This window comes from Zalophus californianus, chromosome 9, assembly GCF_009762305.2.
Source record: "Zalophus californianus isolate mZalCal1 chromosome 9, mZalCal1.pri.v2, whole genome shotgun sequence".
Classification (NCBI taxonomy): Eukaryota; Metazoa; Chordata; class Mammalia; order Carnivora; family Otariidae; genus Zalophus; species Zalophus californianus.
In genome coordinates, this window is record NC_045603.1 from 57690384 (window position 1) to 57717500 (window position 27117).

General features: G+C 39.4%; 1 protein-coding gene across 5 annotated transcripts in view; it reads right to left on the minus strand.

Annotated features, from left to right (window-relative positions):
- Window positions 1-21711: 21711 nt before the first annotated feature.
- Window positions 21712-27117, minus strand: part of HSD17B6 (hydroxysteroid 17-beta dehydrogenase 6) — a 48385-nt gene continuing 42979 nt past the window's right edge. For 4 of the 5 annotated variants that reach the window (XM_027592243.2, XM_027592245.2, XM_027592247.2 and 1 more), the window contains 2 exons: window positions 25406-25569; window positions 21712-22892 (listed from right to left, as the gene is read on the minus strand). In XM_027592243.2, coding sequence (XP_027448044.1) covers window positions 22675-22892; window positions 25406-25569 — 382 coding nt within the window. In that variant the 3' untranslated portion in view covers window positions 21712-22674. The remainder of the gene's footprint in view (window positions 22893-25405; window positions 25570-27117) is intronic. The other variant, XM_027592244.2, reaches the window with a different exon arrangement.

The following is a 27117-nucleotide window of genomic DNA, read 5'->3' on the forward strand; positions in this document are numbered from 1 at the left end:
AACAGCCTAAATATCCAATTACTAGAAGTTACATGAATTATAAATTATAATACAAGTCATTAAAATGTATAAAGATTATGTAGAGAGAGACAGTATATTAAGTGAAAAAAGGACATTATTTTGACACTATAATTAAAATGTTAAAATTATGTCTGCATAGTGAAACATGGAAAAAAAATCTAACAGTTTAATTTGTTAAGGTGATTGAACTCTTATTAGTTGGATTATTATCTTTCTTTTATTTTCATTTGCATGAATGCTCTTCATGCAGTTTTTTAATTTTTTTTAAAGAATCTAGATGATTATTTGAAAACAAAGTTGTTATATCTTGGATCCTATTATCCCCTCTGGATAATAATAATACAACCTCAGAGGGATGTTGAGACTTAAAATTAGACAATGTCTTTACCAAATTTTGGAAACTGCCCAATATTAGGCAAATGTAAAGTCACATAAAAAGCTAGTGAAATAGGACGCCTGGGCGGCTCAGTCAGTTAAGCATCTGCCTTAGGCTCAGGTCATGATCCCAGGGTCCTGGTATCAAGTCCTGCATCAGCGGAGTATGCTTCTACCTCTCCCTCTGCCCCTCCCCCCTGCTCACGCTCTCTCTCTCTCTCTCTCTCTCTCTAAACTAAATAAAATCTTAAAAAAAAAAAAGCTAGTGAGATAGATCAAATCACCAGGATGTACATTTTAAATATCTTATAATTTTATGTCAATATAATTCAATAAAGCTTTTTAGAAAAAAGCTAGTGGGACATAAATATGAGAGAATGAGGGGCATCTGGGTGGCTCAGTTGTTAAGCATCTGCCTTCAGCTCAGGTCATGATCCCAGGGTCCTGGGATCGAGCCCCGCATCGGGCTCCCTGCTCGTCTGGAAGCCTGCTTCTCCCTCTCCCACTCCCCCTGCTTGTGTTCCCTCTCTCTCTGTGTCTCTCTCTGTCAAATAAATAAATAAAATTTTTAATAAATAAATAAATAAATAAATATGAGAGAATGAAACTAACATTCATTGACTACACTACATGCCACTATACTAAGATCTCCCTACATTCACGCACACACACACACACACACACACACACACACACACAATCTCATTTAATCTTCAAGGCAGTTCCTGCCTTCTATAGGTCCCACCTTTTCCATCAACCTGATCTCCCACCAAGGCTCCCCAGCATGAACATTCTCTTTAAAGATAGTCCTGCCCACACACACCCCTGCATGAGGCTGCTCATACACTTTGACTCACACTGTCCAATTTGACAAGTATCTATTGAATAGCTACCAAGAAAGATGATACAAACGCATAAAAGATTGAGTCCTTTATCTAAAGAGTTGCCAATATCTGGGTACCTGACTGGCTCAGATGGTAGAGCACACAACACTGGATCTCAGGATCAGGAGTTCGAGCCCCACATTGGGCAGTAGAGCCTACTTAAAAAAAATAAACTAAAGCGTTATCAATCTCATTTGAGAAAAAAGGTAGGCTTTAAAGAACTAGCTTATTCAAGGAAGAAAAGTCATGTAAAACTTGGAACACATAATTTATTATCCAAACCAAGTCACTTTTGAGACTATGAAGAGGGGTATTAATAATTATGCTGAGGCAGTAGGAGTAAAAACTGGGCAAAACAAGACATATAGACCCCATAAGGAGATTAGATCTGGGTAACCCTTTGTTTGCTGAACACCACGAGAGACATGGGTTTACACACCTGGAACTGGAAGTAGGGCCAAGTTAAATCAATCTGCGTGATGGAGAGTTTGATGTTCCCAGGGGAGATCCCCAGAGCAATGGGAAGAAGTCAAGAAGCTGGGTGCAGGTGGAAGAGCATCAGAGAGAGAAGACCCCATGTAAAGGTAAAAGAGAAGAAGTTTGGGGGATCAAACCACTTATGGATTTTAAGGTGCTTTCTTCTCCCTACAAAATCTTCAGTAAAACCTATGCTGCCCATCATTACTCTTTTGTAAATGAATTCTCTGGGCGGAAATTGGAGAGATTCTGAGTTCCACCTTTGGGTTTATATGGGGCAAAAACAGACATGGCTACCTAAGCTAGAGCACAAGAGACCACCACATCAGGGTTAATCAACAAAAACAACTCCTTGATGTATCCTATATACTAAACACTAGAGGCTTTATATGCATTCTTTTTTTTTAAAGATTTTATTTATTTATTTGAGAGAGAGAGAGAGAGAGAGAGAGCACAAGCAGGGGGAGTAGCAGGGGGAGGGGGAGAAGAAGACTCCCTGATGAGCAGGGAGCCCGATGCAGGGCTTGCTTGATCCCAGGACCTGAGCCAAAGGCAGCCGCTTAACTGACTGAGCCACCCAGACGCCCCTGCATTTTCATTCATCTTTAAACAAGTTTCAATCCTTGTGCGATGTGAAAGCATGTGGTATAGACTGAGTCTCCTTGCCTCTGTGACCTCACCGCCTGGCTCAAAGGAGTTCATTTGTGTTACATGGATACCAGTTTGAAAAATAAAGCTAAAGGAATATAAAAAGAAAAGTTTAGGGGACGTCACATTTCCTTGGGCCTAAACTAAAGAGACCTCAACTCTGGGCAACTTTGTTACATAATCACATTAGAAGCTTTCCATGGCACTATTTTCTATTCATTTGCCTCTGTGCCCTAGGTGTTCCACATAAAACGCTATCTTCTTACCACTTCCACCCACACCAAAAACCTGCAGCATAGCTCAATGAACAACTCTTCGCATCCGTAAAGTTCTGAAGCGTCTGTCTCTGCTTTTTCATTCAATGAATATTTATTAAGCAACTATTATGTTCAAGGAACAATGTCTTCTGCATCCCCCGCAGCCCCCTTGAGACCCAATGCAAGAAATAAACAAAGGCACTATTACAAATGTACACCCAGACACTGAGTAATGACTAGTGAGGGTGCATCCAGCTCTACTTCTGCAACTTCTGCTTTCAAAATGATTACATCCTGTACTTCCTGTGTCCCAGCTTTCCCTGTGCCTTTTAAACTCTTATAACTTGGGCTGTCAGCATGATACAAGCCATCTAGAAACAGCATTTAAAGGTTATTAAAGTTTAGGAAAATTTTGTTGTTCTTGGTATGTTCTCATTTCAGCTTCTATGGCTAATGAGAAGTGACTACAATACGTGAGAAGTAAAACGTGTCAGACCAGCAGAACCGAAGAACTTGACTGCTCTAACAAATTGCATCACTCTTCCTCATAAAACTAAACCACATAGAAATAGTTCAGTTTCCAACTCAATGAGGAAGTTTACGGAGTTGGTTCAATGTAGAGAAGAGGGCTGGTGTGAGGTGGGGGAGCCTGGGGGCACACAGAGGATAGAGCCCTCCTCAGAGGAGACTTATGAAAGGGTAGTGTTTTTGTTTTTTTTTTAAAGATTTTATTTATTTATTTGAGATAGAGAGAGAGAGAATGAGAGAAAGAGAGCACAAGAGGGAAGAGGGTCAGAGGGAGAAGCCAACTCCCCGTCGAGCAGGGAGCCCAATGCGGGACTCAATCCCGGAACCCCAGGATCATGACCTGAGCCGAAGGCAGTCGCTTAACCAACTGAGCCACCCAGGCGCTCTGAAAGGGTAGTGTTAAGAAGTCTCAAGAAACAGGGAATGGTCAAGAGGCAAATAATATAGTGAGGTCAGTTGATGTCAGAGCTGACTAGCATCCATTAACTTTTTATCTGGAGGTTACAGGAGTTGGCAAAGAAAAGAGCTAGGTTGCACCAGACTGAGGAGGACACAAGGGTAAAGAAGTGAAGAGTGGGGGCGCCTAGGTGGCTCAGTTTGTTAAATGCCTGCCTTCAGCTCAGGTCATGATCCCAGGATCCTGGGATCAAGCCCCATGTCGGGCTCCCTGCTCAGTGGGGAGTCTGCTTCTCCCTCTCCTCCCCGCCCCCCAGCTCATGCTCTCTCTTGCTATCTCTCTCTCTCTCGCTCTCAAATACATAAAAAATCTTTTTAAAAAAAGAGTAAAATGGAGTCATCAAAAATATTTCTTAAAAAAAGATGTGGAGCGTGGAATATAAACTAGTTTTTTTGAAGAATTTTAATTCAAAAGGAAGAGCAAGACAGGACAATATCTAGAAAGAGATGCTAGGGTACAGAGAAAGTCTTTTCAAGATGGCAGATGCCTCTAGGCTTGAGGAAAGAGCCTATGGACAGAAGAGGTTGAGGACACAGGCTAGGGAAGGAGTAAGATGCAGGAAGGGATTGGATTCAGAACAGGGGAAGAAATTAGACTTGCAAGAGGAAAGACACTTATTCCGTAAAACTACAGGGAAGGAAGTTATGTTGGTCAGTGGGACAGGAAATGGAGTTTCCTCATTTGGTACCTTCAATTTTCAGTATAACTAATAGATTGTGGGGTTGGAGCATTGAGAATAATGGTGAATGTTTAAATGACTCCTTGGGGAAATGGGAGACAACTGGTTAGGGATATAGGCGATGCTGCAGTAAGCTAGCTCAGTGTAAGACCACAAGTTCAATATTATAGTAGCAAGACTGACTGCTACAATGGCTATGTGTCTGTCCTCTCCTGGGAAGAAAGTGAAAGCAAGAGCAGGTTGATAGTTTGGAGGAAGTGAAGGAAAGGATCAAGGGACCTGCAGAGTACATGAGGCCAAAGAACAGGGATTTGGGAGGACAAAATTGAGAGACCTGGAATTATCATGTAAAAGAAAGAAACAAAGGCTCCAGAGAAGGAATGCTTCTGAGCGTTAAGGGTCCAGACTGAGTTAATGACCTGTCTCTGCCTGAAACAGAAAACAGTCACTAAAGTTGGGGAGATCAAGAAAGTTTGGGGGCATGTGGGCGGCTCCGTCAGTTAAGCAACTGACACTTCATTTAGGCTCGGGTCATGATCTTAGGGTTATGAGATCGAGCCCCATGTCAGCCTCTGCACTGAGCATGGAGCCTGCTTGGGATTCTCTCTCTCCCTCTGCTCCTCCCTCCCTCCCTCCCTCCCTCCCTCCCTAAAAAAAAAAAGAAAGAAAAAAAGTGTGAAACTAGGATATCATATCATCGTCATGGGCACCGAAGACACCTAGACTGATGGCAGAACTGTGATGGAGAAGACCATAAACCAGATGAAAAAACATAATGGATATGGTGGGCATTTGGGTTTTGACTACCCAGCTTCTAATTCTTCCTCTTTAAATATAGCACCTTGAGGGGCACCTGGCCTTCTCAGTCAGTATAGCATGCAACTCTTGATCTCGGGGTTGTGAGTTCGAGCCCCACGTTGGGTGTAGATTACTTAAAAAAATAAAATCTTTAAAAATAATAATAAATGAATAAATATCACATCTTGACTTCTCTTTGGGGAATCACCTCTCTCATGGACTGCAGGCTAGATGGATGTGTATATCCCAGTACCTTGTCCTCCTCTAGCCAAGGGATGGGCATAGTACAGGGCAGTACAAACACAAAGGATGATTTGGACACATTTATTTCAGAGAGGCACCCTGACAAACCTAACAAGGAGTTCTTGCTATTGAGAATCTTCAAGCCTGGCTCTTAAGCCTTGAGTTCTATACCCCACCCCAGAAAATTCTTCCCATAAGCCATCTTTTTGTTTGGGTTAACAAAAGGTAGTTTCTGTTGCTTACATCAAGAGAACCCTTACTAGGACAGTTGTAAGGTGACTATACATCTTGGTTAGCCTGGGGTAGTCCTAGCTCATGCCTGTGGCCACAGTGTCACACCTGGTTTAACATTTATCCTGGGCTTTTCCTTTTTTATTATTTTTTATTATTTATTTATTTATTATTAAAATAAACTACAAATGGATTTGGAAGAGTTCACTTTGTATTTATACCTTCTGCCATGCTTGTCTAGTAGCACTAAAGAGAATTCTCACTTTACCAGATAGTTAAATCTACCCAAAACCCAGAATTAAGGCATCTCTCTTTTCTCAAATCTTCACAGGGTGTTCAATGATAAAACAACATGCAAAGTGTGCTTGGACATGAGCAGATGAGAACAGCCAGCTCCTGGTCTCAGATGGTAAGGGGGAGAGTATTCCATACTGCTGCCCCTATTGGTCTCTTGGGGAATAAACTAGCCAGTTGTGCCATGGTCTGTGCTGAGACCTGTGGGATGCACAAAGCCCTGAGCTAAAAATCTGTGGGGTCAGTGAGAAATTATAGGTTACATGTACATGAAATATGTACAGGAACAAGACTACGTGCTACTATTGGAGTCTGAATGTTCTTGTTCACAGTGATTTTGTATGGTACAAATCTACAGTGATTTATTTATTTCATTGTTTGATCATGCTTTCTTATTTTGCAATAGACCTTTGGCAGCAATGAGCCTAAAAGTGCATATTTAACTTAAAATTAAGTAACAAATTTCCATTTCTTTAAAAAGTTAATGTAACTTGCAAATATTTGTTGACACCTAGAGGCCTTACTAATACCACTGACCAACCCAGGAAGGTTGAAGAAGCATCTGCATCTACTTCAAAAGTTAGCCATTACTGGGGCACCTGGAGCATGCAACTCTTGATCTCGGGGTTGTGAGTTTGAGCCCCACACTGGGTGTAGAGATTAATTTAAAAAAATCTTTTTTAAAAAAAGTTAGCCATTATTTTATGAAGACTGTACCCAAAGACAAAGACTTAACACCTGCAACTGCAGATGACACATTTCCATATCACTCTGTGAAGAATCACTTTGCATTTTGAACAAATGACAGTTTTGATCCCAAGTTTTCTCATCCACATGTGCTAAATGAAGTCAAAACTGTTGATGTGTCAACTCATTAGCAGAAGATTTTCACAAATGGCTAATAATGCCATTTTATGTCAGTATTATCATGTGATTCAAGTAGAAAATGAATTAATTACAATAATGCTTTGATTTTTATCCAATTATTAAAATTAAAGTAAAGCTTTTGAAGTTAATTCTGTCAAAGATGAAAACATGCAACGTTGTAAATATAACTGTAAATTCAGCTAAAAATTTCAACATTAAAGATAAAGTTATTATTTTTGGCAGTGATAATTACAAGTACAGAAGTTGATAGAGTCCAGTGACATAATTAGAACAATGTTTTCACTAAGTTAAAAATCTGTGAAGGAGAAAGGCACTTGGCCTTGGTTATGGCACACATATCATTAATGATGGCTTCCCAACAAGCTGCGATCTTCAACCAATCAAAGTAAAAGTTGTATCCGTCAACTTTTACAAATATTTTAATTTATATACAGAGTAACTGAACTACACTACTGAAATTTGTTGTGACAAAACTGATGTTAAAAGTAAATACTTTAGGGGCGCCTGGGTGGCTCAGTCGGTTAAGTGGCTGCCTTGGGCTCAGGTCATGATCCCGGAGTCCTGGGATCGAGCCCCACGTCAGGTTCCCTGCTCAGCGGGGAGCCTGCTTCTCCCTCTCCCTCTGCCTGCCTCCCTGCCTGCCTCTCTGCCTACTTGTGCACTCTCTCTTTCTCTGAAAAAAAAAAAAAGTAAATACTTTGTTCTCGTAGCACCTGGGTGGCTCAGTCGTTCAGCGTCTGCCTTCGGCTCAGGTCATGATCCCAGGGTCCTGGGATCAGCCCTGCACTGGGCTCCCTGCTCAGCGGGAAGCCTGCTTCTCCCTCCCCCACTCCCCCTGCTTGTGTTCCCTCTCTCACTGTGTCTCTCTCTGTCAAATACATTAATAAAATCTTTAAAAAAAAAGTAAATACTTTGTTCTAATCATCCAATTACAGAGTATTTTACACAAAGGATACAAAAACACTAATTCAAAAAGATATATTCACCCCTGTGTTTATTGCAGCCTTATTTACACCAGCCAAATTATGAAAGCAGCCCAAATGTCCACCAGTAGATGAATGGTTAAAGAAGATGTGGTATAATGTACAATGGAATATTATTCAGCCATAAAAAAACAATGAAATCTTGCCATTTGCAACAACATAGGTGGAGCTAGAGAGTATAATGCTGAGTGAAATAGACAAATACCATATGATTTCACTCATACGTGGGATTTAAGAAATAAAACAAAGGGGGGAAAAGGGCAAACCAAAAAACAGACTCTTAACTATAGAGAACAGCGGTTCTCAGAGGAGAGGTGGGGGGGATGGACGAAATAGGTGAAGGGGATTAAGGGTACACTTATCACAATGAGCACTGAGTAATGTGTAGAATTGAATAACTATACTGTACACCTGAAACTAATATAACCCTGTGTGTTAACCATGATGGAATTAAAATTTAAAAAATAAAAGAATTTGGGCGCCTGGGTGGCTCAGATGGTTAAGTGTCTGCCTTCGGCTCAGGTCATGATCCCAGGGTCCTGGGATCGAGTCCCGCATCGGGCTCCCTGCTCCTTGGGAGCCTGCTTCTCTCTCTCTCTCCCTCTGTCTCTCATGAATAAATAAATAAAATATTTAAAAATAAATAAATAAAATAAAATAAAAAATAAAAGAATTTTAAAAAGAAGAAAAATAAATGCATGCTTTGTGTAAAACTTAACCATATAGTAGGCCATGAAGCAAATCTCAACAAATATCAAAGTCCTCTGCTGATAGTTCTGTCACCAAAAAATAGTTATTCTACAAAACAATAACCAAATGGTTGCTAGAAAATCCTCGTGAGTTTAAATACACAGTAATGAAAATGAAGAAACTACTTCCATGTATAACACTATATTGTGTAAGCATAATGCTAGCCAAGAGAAGCAAGATATGTAAGAACTAAAATAGGTAAAACAAGACTATGTTTTTTAGGAATACAATCATAGATATTCTATAAGATCTCACTTGCATGTGGAATCTTAAAAACAAAAACCGAGGGCGCCTGGGTGGCTCAGTTGGTTAAGCAACTGCCTTCGGCTCAGGTCATGATCCTGGAGTCCCGGGATCGAGTCCCACATCGGCTCCTTGCTCAGCAGGGAGTCTGCTTCTCCCTCTGACCCTCTTCCCTCTCGTGTTCTCTATCTCTCATTCTCTCTCTCTCGAATAAATAAATAAAATCTTAAAAAAAATAAAATAAAATAAATAAAAACAAAAACCGAGCTCACAGATACCAGAGAACAAATTGGTGGTTGTCCAGTGGGGGGGCTGTGTGTGTTGGGGGGTGCATAGAGAAATGGATGAAGGGAGGCAAAAGGTACAAACTTCCCGTTATAAAATGAATAAGTCCTAGAGATATAATGTACGGCATGGTGACCATAGTTAATAATACAGTATTGCATCCTTGAAAGTTGCTAAAAGAGATCTTAAAACTTCTCATCATAAGAAAAAATTTTGTAATTATGTATGGTGATGGATGTTAACTAGACTTATTGTGGTGATTATTTCACAATCCATGCAAATATCAAATCATTATGTGGTACACCTGAAACTAGTATAATATGTGTCAAGTATATCTTAATTTTTAAAAAGGAAAGAAAATCTTGAGTAGTTAAAATAAAAGCTAAAAAGAAGTATATCTTAATTTTTTAAAAAGGAAAGAAAATCTTGAGTAGTTAAACTAAAAGCTAAAAAAAAAAAAAAAACCAAGGAAATGATTTTAACAATCACAGGTAGTGTTTACCTCTAGATGGTCAAATGAGGATAATATACATTGAGTGGAAGTGCTCCATATGTTGACCAAAGTGGGAGTTACAAGGGTATTCACTTTATAGTTATTTATTAAATTCTACATATATAATGCATTTCTTTTTATGTACATTATATTTCACAGTAAAAAATAAGGTTAAAACTAAAGGAAATAAAGAAATAAATACTTTGAGTACAGGGTTTCCTTTGAGGGGGATGAAAATGTTCTGAAATTAGAGAGACAATGGTTGCACACCTCTATGAACATCCTAAGCACCACTAAATTGTACACTTAAATGAATGATTTTTATGGTATGTGAATTATGTATCATTGAAAAGATGTGACCACCAGTTGACCCGTGAGCTGGGCCCAGGTGACGACTGGCTCCTCACCCCCTCCCCTGTGCTGGGAATATGGGTTCCACTTGCCTTTCCTGCTCCCAGGGGCTGCTCCAAGGGCACAGCCTTGAGATAGTGATGTGGGGTTGACAACACCTGCACCGTATAGGTGACTGAACCCAGCTAGGGCCTCTTTATAAACTCTTAAGATGCAGCGGGCGGGTGCAGGGATCCATTCGTTTTGCTGCCGCCCAAGACAAACCTCGTATGTAAGTTCTCTCTGCTTATTAAAACTGCCACCTACCCACCTGGAGTGGCCTGCCTCTTTCTTTCGTCTCTCCCCGCCCTCTGAGTACGGGGGCCGGTTTCAGATTTCACCCGGGAAGCTCCTGAGAAGGTTTCAAACCAACAAAAATTATATAATTTTAAGTATTGCAACACCAACTTTTATTCCCATAAATATCCCAGTTTCAACAATTATTTGGTCACCCTATTATTTGGAATTGTATACCATTTCACATGTGTTTTCTTTTTCCCATCAACATTATATATTTAACATTTTCCTATGTTCAAAACCTTCAAGACATCCCATGGAGGTTTCTATTTAAGATGTGCACATCCACCGCTCTGCACTTGGCCCTGGCCTTCCTTGACAAGAGTTTAAAACAAACACCTTATCTTGAAAGTCAAAGACCAAGATTTAATATGTCTTTAATAATAAAAACAAAGATTTAATATTTAAAGCAAATACTTAATATGCTTTGCTATGTTAAGGTTTGTTCTTTTCAACTGATGTATTGGTGCCCGAAAATTGTTTATATCCACCCAATCCACAAATATTTACTGTGTTTGTTGTATCTGTCTAGACCCAGGGCCAAGTACCCTGTGTGCCTGGTACCTGGTCCCTCTCCAGAATGTTAAAATCTACCGTGAGAGAGAAGTCTGTGGATAGAAAACAGTAAGCAGCTCAGGAATAGTAACAGTATTGATGAAGTGCCACAGGAATCCCCAGGAGGGAGACAGGTCACTTGGGCAGGTCATTCCAGATGGTAGGGATAGCATGTACTCAAGTGCAGGATTTGGAATATTATATAAAACCATAATCCAACTCCAAACCTTTAACATAGATGTAAGGAGAGAATCGAACCAGTAGTGTCCTTCCATTTTTTATTCATTCCCTCAGCAAACTTCTACGTGCTGTGTCCTGGCTAACTCCAGGGGAAACTGAAGTCTTCAAAATTGTACAGGAAGGGGATATCTATGTCACTCTGCACTTCGATTACAGTGTAAGAAGTGCTGGGATGGCGGTCCGTCCATCTGACATTCTGCACTCCGACCAGAGGAAAAGCCACGCCTCCGACAAAGGGGAAGAGAAGAGAGTCAGGAAAGTGTTCCTAGACGTGGTACCTAAACTGAGATTTTATTTTTTACAGTGATAAAACATACATAACATAAATTTTACCATTTTAATCATTTTAAAGTGTACAGTTCAGCGGCATTGAGGACATCCACATTGTTGTACAACCTGAACCAAGACTTTTAAAATGTTTTTTTTTTTTTTTGCTTATTATAATGCTCATTGTAGAAAATTTAGGAAGTATGACATAAGGAAGGAAGCAAGGAATAAAGAAAGGCAGACAGGCAAAGGATGGAGAAAGAACTATCTGTAATCCCACTAGAGATAGCCCTTGTTAACACTTGACTTCTAGACTTTTCTTTACCTGTGTGAGTGTATGATGTGTGCACTTGTGTATCCTTTTTTATTTTTAGAGAGAAAGTGACGGGGAGGAGCACAGGGAGACAGAGAGAGAAAGAATCTCAAGTAGACTCCCTGCTGAGCATGGAGCCTGGTGCAGGGCTTGATTCCACGACCCTGAGATCACGACCTGAGCCGAAATCAAGAGTCTGACGCTCAACCGACTGAGCCACCGAGGAGCCCCACATATGTACCCTTTTTTAAAATCAAAAGTAGATCACACTTTTCAGATTGTTTTGTAGTCTTTTTTCACTTTTGAAGTATATTGTGAATATATTTATTAAATTATTATATTATACTAAATATCAAGTTTTGATCATTTTATTTAATAATGTTAATATTATATTTACTTATACTATATAAATATAAATTAAATATTCTCAAATCTGTGAAATATTTAATATTATTAAATATATTCTGAATATATATATTAAATATTCTATGATATGGTTGCTTCATTTTTCTTACAGCTTTTCACCTATTTCTGGAAATTCAAATCATTTCTCATTTGTTTTTTATAATATTTTAAAAAATGCAGCCATGAGCATTCCTTGTAGATAAGTCTTTCCTTGGCTCGTACCTTATATCCATAGACTAAAGTCTTAAATTGCTGGATGAAAGAGTATTTAAAACATCACAAATTCTAATGATGTGTAATCAAATTGCCCCCAAAGCAATTAACATTCCCACAAACAGTGAGTGAAAGTGCCCTAAGCCAAGACTTCAGGCTTCCTTAAGGACGTGCTGTCCCCATTTGGAGAGTGGTAGTTAACTGCAGGCCCTGAGGTCAACAGCCCAGATCAAGAAAAACCCTGAAAATCATTCCAGGGCTTGGCTTCCATTAACTGGAATTGAACATACGAAAATGTCTAGAACTGCCTACTTTGTCCTCTTGCAATAAGAAGCTATACAGGTGGTAAGATCATCAACTTAGCCCTTAAATTGTTATGGAGGCTTTAGGCAATGCTTTCCCCACCTCCCATCCTATCATCTACCCCAGGTAGAAAGCACCCCAGTGCTTTCCCCTACCCCCAAAGAATAAGAACCTCACGACACTGATTAATATACTGGTTTTCTGGCCTGCCAGAAATAGAAATATAAAATATCCCCATCACAAACATGACATAAATCATAGAAAACTCAAATATTACAAAAGTGTACAATGCAGAAAGTGTAGGTCCAACCCCCATCATGCCTCTGAGACAAACCAACAATTGGGATTATTTCTCTCTCTCTCTCTCTCACCCGCACACACCACATGCCTGCATGTATGTATATGTACATGTGTAAATTTATTTTTACAGAGATTTCTTAATATACATGCTACTCTATATTTTTTCATTGATAATGTATCGTAGACACAACTTTTTATGTAGATAAAAAGTTGATGACTTAGAGGTTTTGCTTAAGAAATTCATTAATAGAAAGATCAATATTTTGTTTATCCTGGCCAGCACATCTAAATGAATGTTTAGAGGCTTCCAGCCATACAAAATAGTGTAGTCCATGGGAAAAACTCCTAAACATGCAGAGAGAGCTCTCACTCTTTTGAGTTCCAGTCAGCAATTTAAATTGACTTTTGTTCCTGAAATTGCTAACTTCTCAAGAAAACTTTCCCCTCAAAAAAAAAAGAAAGAAAGAAAAGAAAAAAGAAAAAAAGAGAAAAAGAAAACTTTCCCCTCAAAATGTTTACACTTCACATAATTTTATATTTCCTGTATTTGCTTCATTCAACAAATATTTATTTAATGACTACTAGATGCAAGTTTTACTGTCACATTTATTGATTGATTTCCTCCGCAAGGACTAAACTATTTTGTAATGCTGGTGCCCTCTAAACAGTCTACACTTTGCTAAATCAATTGAGAAGATAAATAGGAGTTTCTGTTAATGATCTACTTAAACACATTTTTTAAAACAGTGTTTGGCCACAATAAAATTTCCAACAAAATCTACTATGAGAACCTAGAAAATGAGAACCTAGAAAAGTAGATTCAAATTATTACTCCCTATTGAAAAAATGTGGTTTGTTTTTTACATTCAACAAATGCTTTTTGACTGTTTACTATACACGGATTTGGTTTTGGGTTTGTCTCTTTTTTTCTCCTTTTTCCCCTGTCCATTTTTCTATTATTGTTTCTTTTTCTTTTCTTTTTTTAAGGTAATCTCTACACCCAATGTGGGACTCACACTCATAACCCTGAGATCAAGTTGCATGTTCTACCAAATGAACCAGCCAGGAGCCCCATCATTGTTTCCCTTGCTTATAAATTTCAAGTTCTTTCCACTTAACAATAAAACTTTGTGATATATATATAGAACCACAAAAGACCCCTAGTAGCCAAAGAAATCCCGAGAAAAACGAAGCAGGAGACATCACACTTCCTGATTTCAAGCTACACTATGAAGATATAGTGATGAAAACAGTATGGTACTGAGATAAAAACAGTCAACTAGACCAATGGAAAAGAATTAAGGGCCCAGAGATAAATCCAAGCATATAAAATCGACTTACAGGGGCGCCTGGGTGGCTCAGTCGGTTAAGCGACTGCCTTCAGCTCAGGTCATGACCCTGGAGTCCCGGGATCGAGTCCCACATCAGGCTCCCTGCTCAGCGGGGAGTCTGCTTCTCCCTCTGACCCTTCCCCCTCTCATGTGCTCTCTCTCTTTCTCATTCTCGCTCTCTCAAATAAATAAATAAATACAATCTTTTTAAAAAAATTTTAAAAAAAATTTAAAAAAATAAAATCGACTTATAGCTGACAAGGGAGCCAAGAAATTAATGGAGAAAAGACAGTCTCTTCAATAAATGGTGCTGGGAAAACTGGATATTCACATGTAAAGAATGAAACTGGACCTTTACCTAACACCACCCACAAAAATTAACTTGAAATGGATTAGACTTAAATGTAAACCCTCTCTTGGATGAAAAAAGAAAAGATACAAGCTTCCAGTTATAAGATGAATAAGTACTAAGAATATAATACACAATATGATGACCATAGCTATAACACTGCTGTATAATATATATATGGGAAAGTTATTAAGAGAGTGGATCCTAAGAGTTCTCATCATAAGGAGATTTTTTTCTTTTTGTTTTATCTATATGAGATGATGGATGTTAACTAAACCCATTTTCGTTAATCATCTCACACTATATGTAAATTAAGCCATCATACTATGTACCTTAAACTTACACAGTCCTGTATGTGAATTGTTTCTCAATAAAACTGGAAAATTTTTCATTTAAAAAATTTGTGGTTACAATAAAAAATTTAAAGAGAAAAAAAAATTTGTGGTTACATATGATGCAAATACATCTCCCAATTGGTGGCTTGTCTTTTGGCCTATGTCAGGTGTATTTGATATAGAGCAGTCCTTAATTTCATTGTAGTCAGACTTAATACTCTTTATGATTGTGTTTTTGTGTATGTATCTTCTTTAAAGAAACTTCCCTATCATAGAGACAATAAATATGCTCTCAATGTTTTATTTTGATAGTTAAAAATTTTTTGCCTTTTGCATTCAGGTATTCCTCTGGAACTTGTTTTTGTGTGTGGTATGGGATAGGTATCTAATTTTATTATTTTCGATAAGAAAAAACTATTGTCCTATGTTTCTTATCAGATTGTTTCCCCACTACCTTGTTATGATACTGTCATGTCAAGTTTCCACATGCCTCAGCTCGCTGCTCTCTTTTTTTAATGTTTTATTTAAATTCTAGTTAGTTAATATATAATGTAATATTGGTTTCAGGAGTAGAATTTAGTGATTCATCACTTACATATAAACCTAGTGCTCATTTCATCACGTGCCCTTCTTAATACCCATCGCCCATTTAGCCCATCCCCCACCCACCTGCCTCCATCAACCCTCAGTTTGTTTTCTATAGTTAAGAGTCTCTTATGGTTTGCCTCCCTCTCTTTTTTTCTCCCTTCCCCTATGTTCGTCTGTTTTGTTTCTTAAATTCCACATATGAGTGAAATCATATAGTTTTGTCTTTCTCTGACTGAGTTATTTCACTTAGCATAATACCCTCTAGCTCCATCCACGTCATTGCAAATGGCAAGATTTTGTTCTTTTTGATGGCTAATATTCCATTATGTATATATACCACATCTTCTTTATCCATTCATCAGTTGATGGACATCTGGGCTTTTTCCATAATTTGGCTATTGTTGATAATGCTGCTATAAACATCAGGGTGTGTGTGCCCCTTCAAATTAGTATTTTTGTATCCTTTGGGTACTTAGTAGTGCAATTGCTGGGTCATAGGGTAGTTTTATTTTTAACTTTTGAGGAACCTCCATACTGTTTTCCAGAGTGGCTGCACCAGCTTGCATTCCCACCAACAGTGTAGGAGGGTTCCCCTTTCTCCGCATCCTCGCCAATATCTGTTGTTTTCTATGTTGTTAATTTTAGCCATTCTAACCAGTGTAAGGTGGTACTCATTGTGGTTTTGATTTGTATTTCCCTGATTATGAATGATGTTGAGCATCTTTTTATGTGTTTGTTAGCATCTGTATGTCTTCTTTAGAAAAATATCTATTCATGTCTTTGGCCCATTTCTTGACTGGATTATTTGTATTTTGGGTGTTGAGTTTGATAAGTTCTTTATAGATTTCTGATACTAACACTTTATGAGATATGTCATTTGCAAATATCTTCTCCCATCCTGTTGGTTGCCTTTTAGTTTTGTTGATTCTTTCCTTCACTGTGCAGAAGTTTTTATCTTGATGAAATCTCAACAGTTCATTTTTAATTTTGTTTCCTTTGCATCCAGAGAGTTGTGTCTAGTAAGAAGTTGCTATGACCAATGTCAAAGAGGTTGCTGCCTCTGTTCTCTAAGATTTTGATGGTTTCCTGTCTCACATTTAGGTCTTTCATCCATTTTGAATTTATCTTTGTGTATGGTATAAGAAAGTGGTCCAGTTTCATTATCTTGCATGTTGCTATCCAGTTTTCCCAACACCATTTGTTAAAGAGACCATCTTTTTTCTATTGGATATTCTTTCCTGCTTTGTCAAAGATTAGTTGACCGTAGAATTATGGATCCATTTCTGGGTTTTCTATTCTGTTTCATCAACCTAGGTATCTGTTTTTGTGCCAGTACCATACTATCTTTTTTTTTTATGTTATGTTAATCACCATACATCACATCATTAGTTTTTATGTAGTGTTCCATAATTCATTTTTTGTATATAATACCCAGTGCTCCATGTAGAACGTGCCCTCTTTAATACCCATCACCAGGCTAACCCATCCCCCCACCCCCCTCCCCTCTAGAACCCTCAGTTTGTTTTTCAGAGTCCATAGTCTCTCATGGTTTGTCTGCCCCTCCGATTTCCCCCCCTTCATTCTTCCCCTCCTGCTATCTTCTTCTTTTTTCCTTTTTAACATATAATGTATTATTTGCTTCAGAGGTACAGATCTGTGATTCAACAGTCTTGCACACTTCACAGCACTCACCATAGCATATACCCTCCCCAATGTCTATCACCCAGCCACCCCATCCCTCCCACCCCCCACCACTCCAGCAACCCTGTTTATTTCCTGAGATTAAGAATTCCTCATATCAGTGAGGTCATATGATACATGTCTTTCTCTGATTGACTTATTTTGCTCAGCATAATAACTACCATACTATCTTGATGACTACAGCTTTGTAATATAGCTTGAAGTCTGGAATTGTGATGCCACCAGCTTTGGTTTTCTTTTTCGACATTCCTTTGACTATTCAGGGTCTTTTCTGGTTCCATACAAATGTTAGGATTATTTGTTCCAGCTCTGTGAAAAATGTTGATGATATTTGTATAGGGCTTGCATGAATGTGTAGATTGCTCTGGGTAGCATAGACATTTTAACAATATTTGTTCTTCCAATCCATGAGCATGGAGTGTTTTTCCACTTCTTTTTTTTTTTAAGATTTTATTTATTTATTTAATTGACACAGAGAGAGAGAGAGACAGCGAGAGAGGGAACACAAGCAGGGGGAATGGGGGAGGGAGAAGCAGGCTTCCCACCAAGCAGAGAGCCCAATGCGGGGCTCGATCCCAGGACCCCGGGATCATGACCTGAGCCGAAAGCAGTCACTTAACCAACTGAGCCACCCAGGCACCCCTGTTTTTCCATTTCTTTGTGTCATCTTCTATTTCTTCCACAAGTGTTCTATGGTTTTCTGAGTGCAGATCTTTTCCCTCTTTGGTACGGTTTATTCCTAGGTATCTTATGGGTTTTGGTACAGTTGTAAGTGGGATCGATTCCTTGATTTCTCTTTCTGCTGCTTCATTAGTGGTGTATAAAAATGCAACATATTTTGTATCCTGCAACTTTGCTGAATTCATGTATCAGCTCTAGCAATTTTTTGGTGGTCTTTTGGGCTTTCTACATAGAGTATCTTGTCCTCTGTGAATAGTGAAGGTTTGACTTCTTCTCTGCCAATTTTGATATCTTTACTTCTTTTTGTTGTCTGATTGCTGAGGCAAGGACTTCCAGTACTGTGTTAAATAACAATAGTGAGAGTGGACCTCCCTGTCTTGTTCCTGACTTTATAGGAAAGGCTCTCAGTTTTTCCCCATTGAGGATGAAAGTAGCTGTGTCTTTTGTATATGGCCTTTATGATGTTGAGGTATGTTGCCTCTAGCCCTACTTTGTTGGGGGTTTTTATCAAAAATGGATGCTTTACTTTGTCAAATGCTTTTTCTGCATCTACTGAGAGGATCATATGGTTCTTATCCTTTCTTTTATTAATGTGGTGTATCACTTTGATTTGCAAATACTGAACCACCCTTGCAGCCCAGTAATAAATCCCACTTAATTGTACTGAATAATTCTTTTAATATACTGTTGGATTCTATCTGCTAGTATCTTGTTGAGAATTTTTGAATCCATGTTCATCAGGGATACTGGCCTGTAATTCTCCTTTTTAGTGGGGTCTTTGTCTGGTTTTGGAATCAAGATAATGGTGGCCTTGTAGAATGAGTTTGGAAGTTTCCCTTCCATTTCTATTTTTTGGAACAGTTTGAAAGAATAGGTATTAACTTTTCTTTAAATGTTTGGTAGAATTCGCCTGGGAAACCATCTGGCCCTAGACTTTTTTTTGTTGGGAGATTTTTGATTACTGATTCAATTTCTATACTGGTTATAGGTTTGTTCAAATTTTCTATTTCTTCCTGTTTCAGTTTTGACAGTTTATACGTTTCTAGGAATTTATCCATTTCTTCCAGATTGCCCAATTTTTTGGCATAAAATTTTTCATAATATTCTCTCATAATTGTATTTCTGTGGTCTTGGTTGTGATCTCTCCTCTTTCGTTTGTGATTTTATTTATTTGGGTCCTTTCTCTTTTCTTTTTGATAAGTCTGGCGAGGGGTTTATCACCTTTATTAATTCTTTCAAAGAAACCAGCTCCTAGTTTCATTGTAGGTTAGGGTTTTCTTTTCCCTTGCTGCTTTAGGGATTCTTTCCTTATCTCTGTATTTTGCAAATTTTATTACAATATGTCTTGGTGTTGGCCTGCTTTTGTTGATTTTGATGGGAGTTCTCTGTGCCTCCTGGGTTTGGATGTCTCTTTCCTTCCCCAGATTACAGAAGTTTTCGGCTATAATTTGCTCAAATAAACTTTCTGTCTCCTTTTCCTTCTCTTCCTCTTCTGAGACTCCTACGATACGAATGTTATTACACTTTATGGAGTCACTGAGTTCCCTAAGTCTATATTTGTGATCCAATATTTTTCTTTCCGTCTTCTTTTCAGCTTATTTTCCATAATTTTATCTTCTACATCACTTAAATTTGTTTCTCTGCTTCTTCCATCCTTGTGGCCATTACATCCAGTTGGTTTCACATCTCAGTTAGAGCATTTTTTATGTTGGCCTGACTAGGTTTTAGGTCTTTTATCTCTGTGCTAAGGGACTCCCTGGTGTCTTCTACCCCTTTTCTCAAGCACAGCTACCTATCCTTAGGATTGTTGTTCTAAATTCTGGTTTAGGCGTATTACTTATATCTGTTTTGATTAGATCCCTGGCCGTGACCTCTTCTTGTTCTTTCTTTTGGGGTGAATTCCTCTGTCTTGGCATTTTGTCTAGGTCCCTGTCTTCTGTGTGTTATGAAAGCCTGTTATGTTTCCTGCTCCTGAGAGTAATGGCTATATTAAGAAGAGGTCCCTATACTGTCCAGGGCCTGGCACTTCAGGAAGTGTTTCTGGTGTGTGCTGTGTGCACTCTGCTGTTCAGGCGGGTGGGGCTTGGTATAATAGGCTCAAGCCTGCACTGTCGGCAGTGTGCTGTTGTGGGGGGGAGGGGTGGCGGAGCTCACACCACCACTGTTCAGGAAGCACTCACAGAAGAGTGAACAATCTCCCCTCATGTGTCCCAGGCATCTCTTAGACCCTTGCTTTCATCCTGTGTCCAAGCCATCTGCTCACCTGACAGGGCACTGCTCCTGTGTTTTATCTCAAGTCCACTGGCTGGGTTTTAAAACTCCAAATTTTAGGAAGCCAGCGAGGCACGGACCCATGCTGATCCTCTGGGGGAGAGTCTCGCTGCACTGTGGCTGTGCCAATTTGTGCTAGAAGGGCAGTCACATTAATGCACAGGGGCTTGGAGTTAATGGTAAAGTGCAGCCAAAAGCAGTTGGTTAAGCATCTGACTCCACTGCAGCTCAGGTCATGATCTCAGGCTTGTGAAATCAAGCCCCACATCAACTCCATGCTCAGCGGGGAGTCTGCATGAGATTCTCTCTCCCTCTCCCTCCGGCCCCCCCACCACTCTCTCTCTCTCTCAAATAATCTTTAAAAATAAATACAGTTGTATGGGTATAAAAATTCTAAAAATATGAAACACATAATGACAGAAATGGCTTATAACTAAATAAGAATCCATGAGTCCATTTTTTTTAAGATTTTATTAATTTATTTAAGAGTGAGCGCGAGAGAGAGCACAAGCTGGGGGAGAGGCAGAGAGAGAAGACTCCCCACGGAGCAGAGAGCCCAACATGGGGCTCAATCCCAGGACTCTAGGATCATGAACTGAGCCAAAGGCAGAGGCTCAACTCACTGAGCCCTAATAAATTTAAAAAAAAGGAGATGGAAATTTCAGCTTGTAAATATAAGTGGAATGAGGGAGTTAAAAATCACCATTCATAATCATCACAGTAATAACCGATTTAAAAAAGAATCATTAATAATTCTAAAATTAGTAGGTAAAAGTTTGATGAGGAATAGGACATTTATATAATCTCAAAATGTCCTCACAAATTATTTGTTACAAAAGAAAAAAATTAACTTTACAGTGGAGAAACCTGGCAGACTCTATTTTTTTTAAGATTTTATTTATTTATTTGAGAGAGTGAGCAAATGAGAGAGACAGAGACAGAGACAGAGCATGAGCAGGGGAAGAGAGAGAAGCAGACTCCCCACTGAGCAGAGAATCCACTGCAGGACTTGATCTCAGGATGCTGGGATCATGACCTGAGCCGAAAGCAGACACTTAATCGACTGAACCACCCAGGTGCCCCTTGGCAGATTCTAGTTTAACCAAAGGTTCAAACTTAACAACATCACCAATAATGAGATAAACTGACATCTATGCCCACTGATATGATGCACTGAGAGGGATACATATTACTTCTGTGGCATTTCTGCCAAAATGCAAAACCTGGATCTGATCATGAGGACAGACTATACAAATGGGAGGATGCTTTACAAAATAACTAGTATTCTTCAAAAATGTCAGTATCATAAAAGTTTTTTTTTTGAAGTTAAGAAACTATTATCGGTTAAATGAGAGTATAGGGACATAACAACTAAATCAAAGCGTGATCCTGTATTGGACCAGTTGAAATGGAATGGATAACCTGTTTAACTATCTAAAAATACTACTGATAGTGTTCTGCCATCTGAGAGAACCAAAAAAATTAAAGTATATTAAGAACAGTATAAGTAAAAAAGCAAGCAACAATTAACTCTAAAACAAAAAAAGTGGTACTATAAAGGAAAAATACTTGACTGAACAGTAAGCAATATTCACATACTTAACAATGCAAACACTATTAATTACTAAAAATAAGATTTTATTAAAAATACGGGGATACAGGAAATGGTCAGGAAAGTGGTATAAATAAACTAATAGGAAAATCAACAGGATTTTTTTTAAAGATTTTATTTATTTATTTGATAGAGAGAGACACAGCGAGAGAGGGAACACAAGCAGGGGGAGTGGGAGAGGGGGAAGCAGGCTTCCCACGGGGCAGGGAGCCCGATGCGGGGCTTGATCCCAGGACCCTGGGATCATGACCTGAGCCGAAGGCAGACGCTTAATGACTGAGCCACCCAGGCGCCCCTCAACGGGATTTTTCTTAATGGGAAATCAACTGAGAATGTCTAAACTTAATAAATCAAGAAATAACAGTATATTATTTAGAAATACAGAGGTTAATATCGGAAGCAATAGCTAAAAGTTGAAAGCATTTACCTCTGAGGAGCAGCAATGAAGGGTGGGGAACTGCTGTTTTTTATTTTTAAGCTTTTGAGTATTAACTGAACATTTAACTATGTGTGTGTATATTATTTTAATTTACAAAATTAAAAATCATTTATTTTTAAACAAGGAAGAAACATCGTCAAAAATAGCTGACAGAGAGAAGAAAGCAAAATGAAATATTTACTGAAAATACCATAGTACCAAAAAAAACAAGTACCATAGTACAAATAAGGATACACAGGCCCTTTATTTTTCAATAGTCCTCGAGCAATAGTGTATCATAGCACAGAACTATTCATTTACATAAGGAAATAATATCCAAACAAGTTGAACTGTTTTCAGTCTACTCTGTTTTTCATAGGCAAAGAATGATGTATTTTGGAAATATTCTCATCAAAAATGCTTAAAATAGTAAAAATTCATCACCTCAAGGAATAAGCTTTGGATATCTGGAATATAAACATGTTAGTTCCTAATAAGGATTACTGAGACACTAATTATCAATTTCAGACTTCTGTCTTCTTCATTTCAAGAGCCATCACACCAGTTTTCTTTAGACTGCCTGGGCTGGTTTGGGCCAAGATCTAGTCAATATGTAGTCTGACAGTGATGTGGGTAAATAAGATAGAGGAATGAAGAAAAACAGAGAGTCCCAGCCAGCTGAATATCGAGTGCGGGGATGCACAGATGTCAAAGCATGTTCCATGCAGTCAGTGACCAGGTTCAGGTTTGTGCTACATTTCAACAGCCCTTGTTTAACACCATCGTAATCTGTATACAAAAAGAGAAATGGTGGTCAGCAATCTTATCCCTTGTATTTTTTTTTTTTTTAAGATTTTATTTATTTGTTTGAGAGAGACAGAGAGAGAATGAGTGGTGGGAGAGGCAGAGCGAGAGGGAGAAGCTGACTCGGAGAACAAGAAGCAGACTTGCCCCTGAGCAGGGAGCCCAATGTGGGGCTCGATCCCAGGACCACAGGATCATGACCTGAGCCACGGCAGATGCTTAACTGACTGAGCCACCCAGGTGCCCCAATCTTATTCCTTGTATTTTAATGTTAAGACCCTGTTATACCCAGTCACAGAAGCCTAACTACATTTAATTTCTACAAGAATTAGGCTGATCAGATCTATGCTTCCCAGTGATAGCCACTAGCCAAATGTAGCTGTTGAACACTTAAAATTTAGCTAGTATGACTAAAAACTGTATTTTTAAATGTTAATTAATTTTAATTTTAAAACTCAAATCCATTACTGGAAAATGTTTTAGTATTTTTGGAGTTGTCCATGGATGAAAATAATTTACAGTGCTATCCAACAGAAATATGAGAGCCACATATATAATCTTAAATTTTCTAGTTGTCACTTTAAAAAAAGGAAACAGGTAAAATTAATTAATTTTAATAATACAGTTATTTAATCCTACATATCCAAAATACTATCATTTCAGTACTTATTATCAATACAAAGTTGTTAATAAGGTATTTTTTATTCTTATAAGTAATGCTGGTGGCAACTCTAAATTTTCTTAATGTACAGATGAAGTATTTCCTAGGAAAATTTAGCATCCAAGTTTAGATATGCTGTAAGTGTAAAATACACACCAATTCTCAAAGACTAATAAGAAAAATAATAAAAAATACCTTACTAACAACTTTATATTGATAATAACTCTATGAACAATTTCAACTCCCTTCATTTTTTTTTTAAAGATTTTATTTGTCAGAGAGAGAGCAAGAGAGCGTGAGCACAAGCAAGGGGAGTGGCAGGCAGAGCAGGCTGAAGGAGAAGCAGGCTCCCCACTGAGCCCGATATGGGACTCAATCCCAGACCTCTGGGATCATGACTTGAGCTGAAGGCAAATGCTTAACCAATGAGCCACCCAGGTGCCCCTCAACTCCTTTTAAATCATGAAATATATATATCCTTTTATATCTATATATACTTTGATGTATAGTCACTACAATAAATTCTATTTCCCTCTTAATTTCTACTGTCAAACTATATGTATCCAGAAGGGGGAAAAAGTCCCTAATACCCAGTTTAAAACCTTAGATGGGAAAGAGTTTACAACTATGGCTGGCCCTCTGGCATGTTGGGAACTGTAGTTCCCTAGCTTGCTATGAGTTCTGAGAGGCTCAGGCACCATTCTGTGCTAGCTTTTTCTTGATCCAGTTTTTCTCCCCTCTGCTATTAGTGACCCTCTTAGGCCTGATGCACCCAGAAGACAGTGCTGTAGGTTGGGAGTCTTCTGTCTGCACTTCCATCTGCCTTTCTTTCTCGGGACTACAGTATCACTCAAAGCCAGTGACAAAGCCGCTGCTACCCACCCATCACAGGTCCCTTTGTGAAAGGAGAGCTGCTCCCTTTGGCCTTGGCAAGCTGCTGACTCCTTTGTGTGAAGAAAAAGCATCACTGCCCCCAGGGAGATGGAACCCCACACCAACGTGCATGACTTACTTCTATGAAAAAGACTGCTTTGCCTCCACCCCCAAACTGCCTCCTCTTCCAGGTCATAAGAATGCCATTCTTACAAGAAATTGAACCATCCAGGGGCGCCTGGGTGGCTCAGTCACTGGGCAGCCTTTGGCTCAGGTCATGATCCCAGGGTCCTGGGATCGAGTCCCACGTTGGGAACCCTGCTCCGCGGGAAGCCTGCTTCTCCCTCTCCCACTCCCCCTGCTTGTGTTCCCTCTCTCACTGTGTCTCTCTCTGTCAAATAAGTAAGTAAAAATCTTTAAAGAAAGAAAAAAAAGAAAGAAATTGAACCATCTCACTCCCATGAAGCTCCTGAGGGCTGCACATGGGGTCCAGTCTCTGGGCACAGCCAATAAAGCGCTGCAAAGCTGGTCCTCACCCACTTTCCCCTGCCTACACATACCCTCTCTCCTCCCACAGTAAGACATGGAGTTTGTGCCTGGGCCCTTTGTTACCAAAAGGGTAGACAATACTGAAGCCTGTACTTCAGTTGTGCGGGCCTCCCACACCAGCCCCACCAAACTACAGAGGGGCACACCCAGAGGTTCTGGGCCTCTAACCATGTAATACCTCCCTAGCGCTCATGTGGCCTTGGCCCTAGGCTGTCCATATAACCTCTTCCTCAGCCATGACAGCCATCACCAAGCCAACCATGAGGGCACTGGGACCTTCCCAAACCCCTCCTGTCCTGGGAAGGCTTTGTTTAAGGAGCTTTGTTCTCAGAGGACCTGTTCATCATTCTTCACCAACCCTCTTTTCCCCTTCTCAGGCAAGGTTAGCCATTATCCTATCCCAAGAAAAGCTCACGGGTATCAAAAAACTTCTGTCCATAGGCTTCCTTAATATGCACAGGGACTTCTTCCCAGGCTTGCTTTAGTTTCTCTAAGCACCGCTGTGATTCCGTCATTCCGGTTCTGAAGTAGCCAGGTTCAACTATGCTGATTTTCACCCCAAAATGTTGAAGCTCACGCCTGAAAATAAAAACCCCTGAGTTAACTCTTTTGCTTGGAAGACACAATTTCAATGCTCTCAGGGAGGAAAACAAAACAAGTGTATAAAAACATCTCTACTGAATATTTTAAAGGATAAAGAAATGGAGAGGAAAAGAAAAAAAATTTTTTAATATCCCTAGGTCCAAAAATTGGGACAGGATTACACAAACTACCATAACCATTCAATTCTACATCCACTCTTTTCACAGTTACTGAGTCCCTACCATGTGTTGGACTGTAGAGCCATGCAGAATACAAGGAAGAATCAGGAAAGTTAGCATTTTTATGGCAGCTACTGTGCTAAGCTTCTTACATGCACATCTCAGAAAATTAAGGCTCAGTTAGCCTCAAAACATTCACAGTGGATGAATCCGACAAGTAAGCAAATAATTGTAACACAACTCAGAATTATAACGGAGAGGTATTCAAGGGGCTACATATGTAGACAGGAGGAGGCAGATAGATTTTCTGAGGGAGTCAGGGAAGGCTTCAATGAGGAGAGAATGTTTCAGCTGAGGCTTGAAGGATAAAGAGGAAAATTCTGAGTGAAGAAAGGGGAAGAGAGAGCAGAATAACAGGTAGTGGGAACTGGACCTTCAAGAGCACGGGCCTGTGAAGAATTACCATGTATTCAAAGACTACAAGAGACCATTAATGGAATGTGAGGTGGCCATGAAAATTACAAGTCATTGGTCATTCTAGAATATTCAGGTTAGTTCAACAAACAGTTCCAAAATCCTTCTCAGGGGCTGGGTATGTACCAGGCACTGTGCTAAGTGCTGCCTTCACCAAGTGAAATAAGATGCCGTTGTGTCCCACAGGAGAGGTATACTCCAGAGGTTTAGGGGACAGTGATGAGGGGTGTTCCCTAATCTAGAAGTTGAAGTGGCCTCACTGGAGAAGGTGAAGCCCAAGCTGATGTCAAGGAGAAATGTTTGAAATAATGGTCCAGAAGAAGGTAAAACACAAAGCATCATGACCCTCTAAAGCGGCGAGTGGTTCTCAAAGTGTGGTCCCCAGATAAATGGCAACATCAGCATCTGGGAGCCTGTTAGAAATACAAATTATTGGACTCTAGTCCAGATTTATTAAGTCAAACGGGGGGGTGAGACCCAACAATCTGCGTGAATAATCCATCCAGCTGGCTCTGACGCATCCTAGAGGTTGAAAACCACTTTTCTAAAGGAAAAGCCTCCCTTATCAAAGCAAAATCTAAAACCTTCCATGGTAGAGCCTCAGAGACTCTCCAGGTGCCCATATGTGCTGGAGAAGAGAGAGGGCCGTGCAAGCCAGTAGCGCCTCTGCCCTAAAATTCCACTTCCCCTTGTAGCTTCCTCACGGTGATTCCCATCACACCAAGACACCTGCATTCCCTTTAAAACTCCAGCTCATAAGTGGGACAGAACTTCCTTTCCCTATTCAGCCTTAGCACAATTAAAGCACATGAGAATTTTCTAAAGGAATCTGTGATTTGAACATTGGAAGGACATTCTTTACTCCTGGTCTGAGAATGAGTCAAGGGGTCTG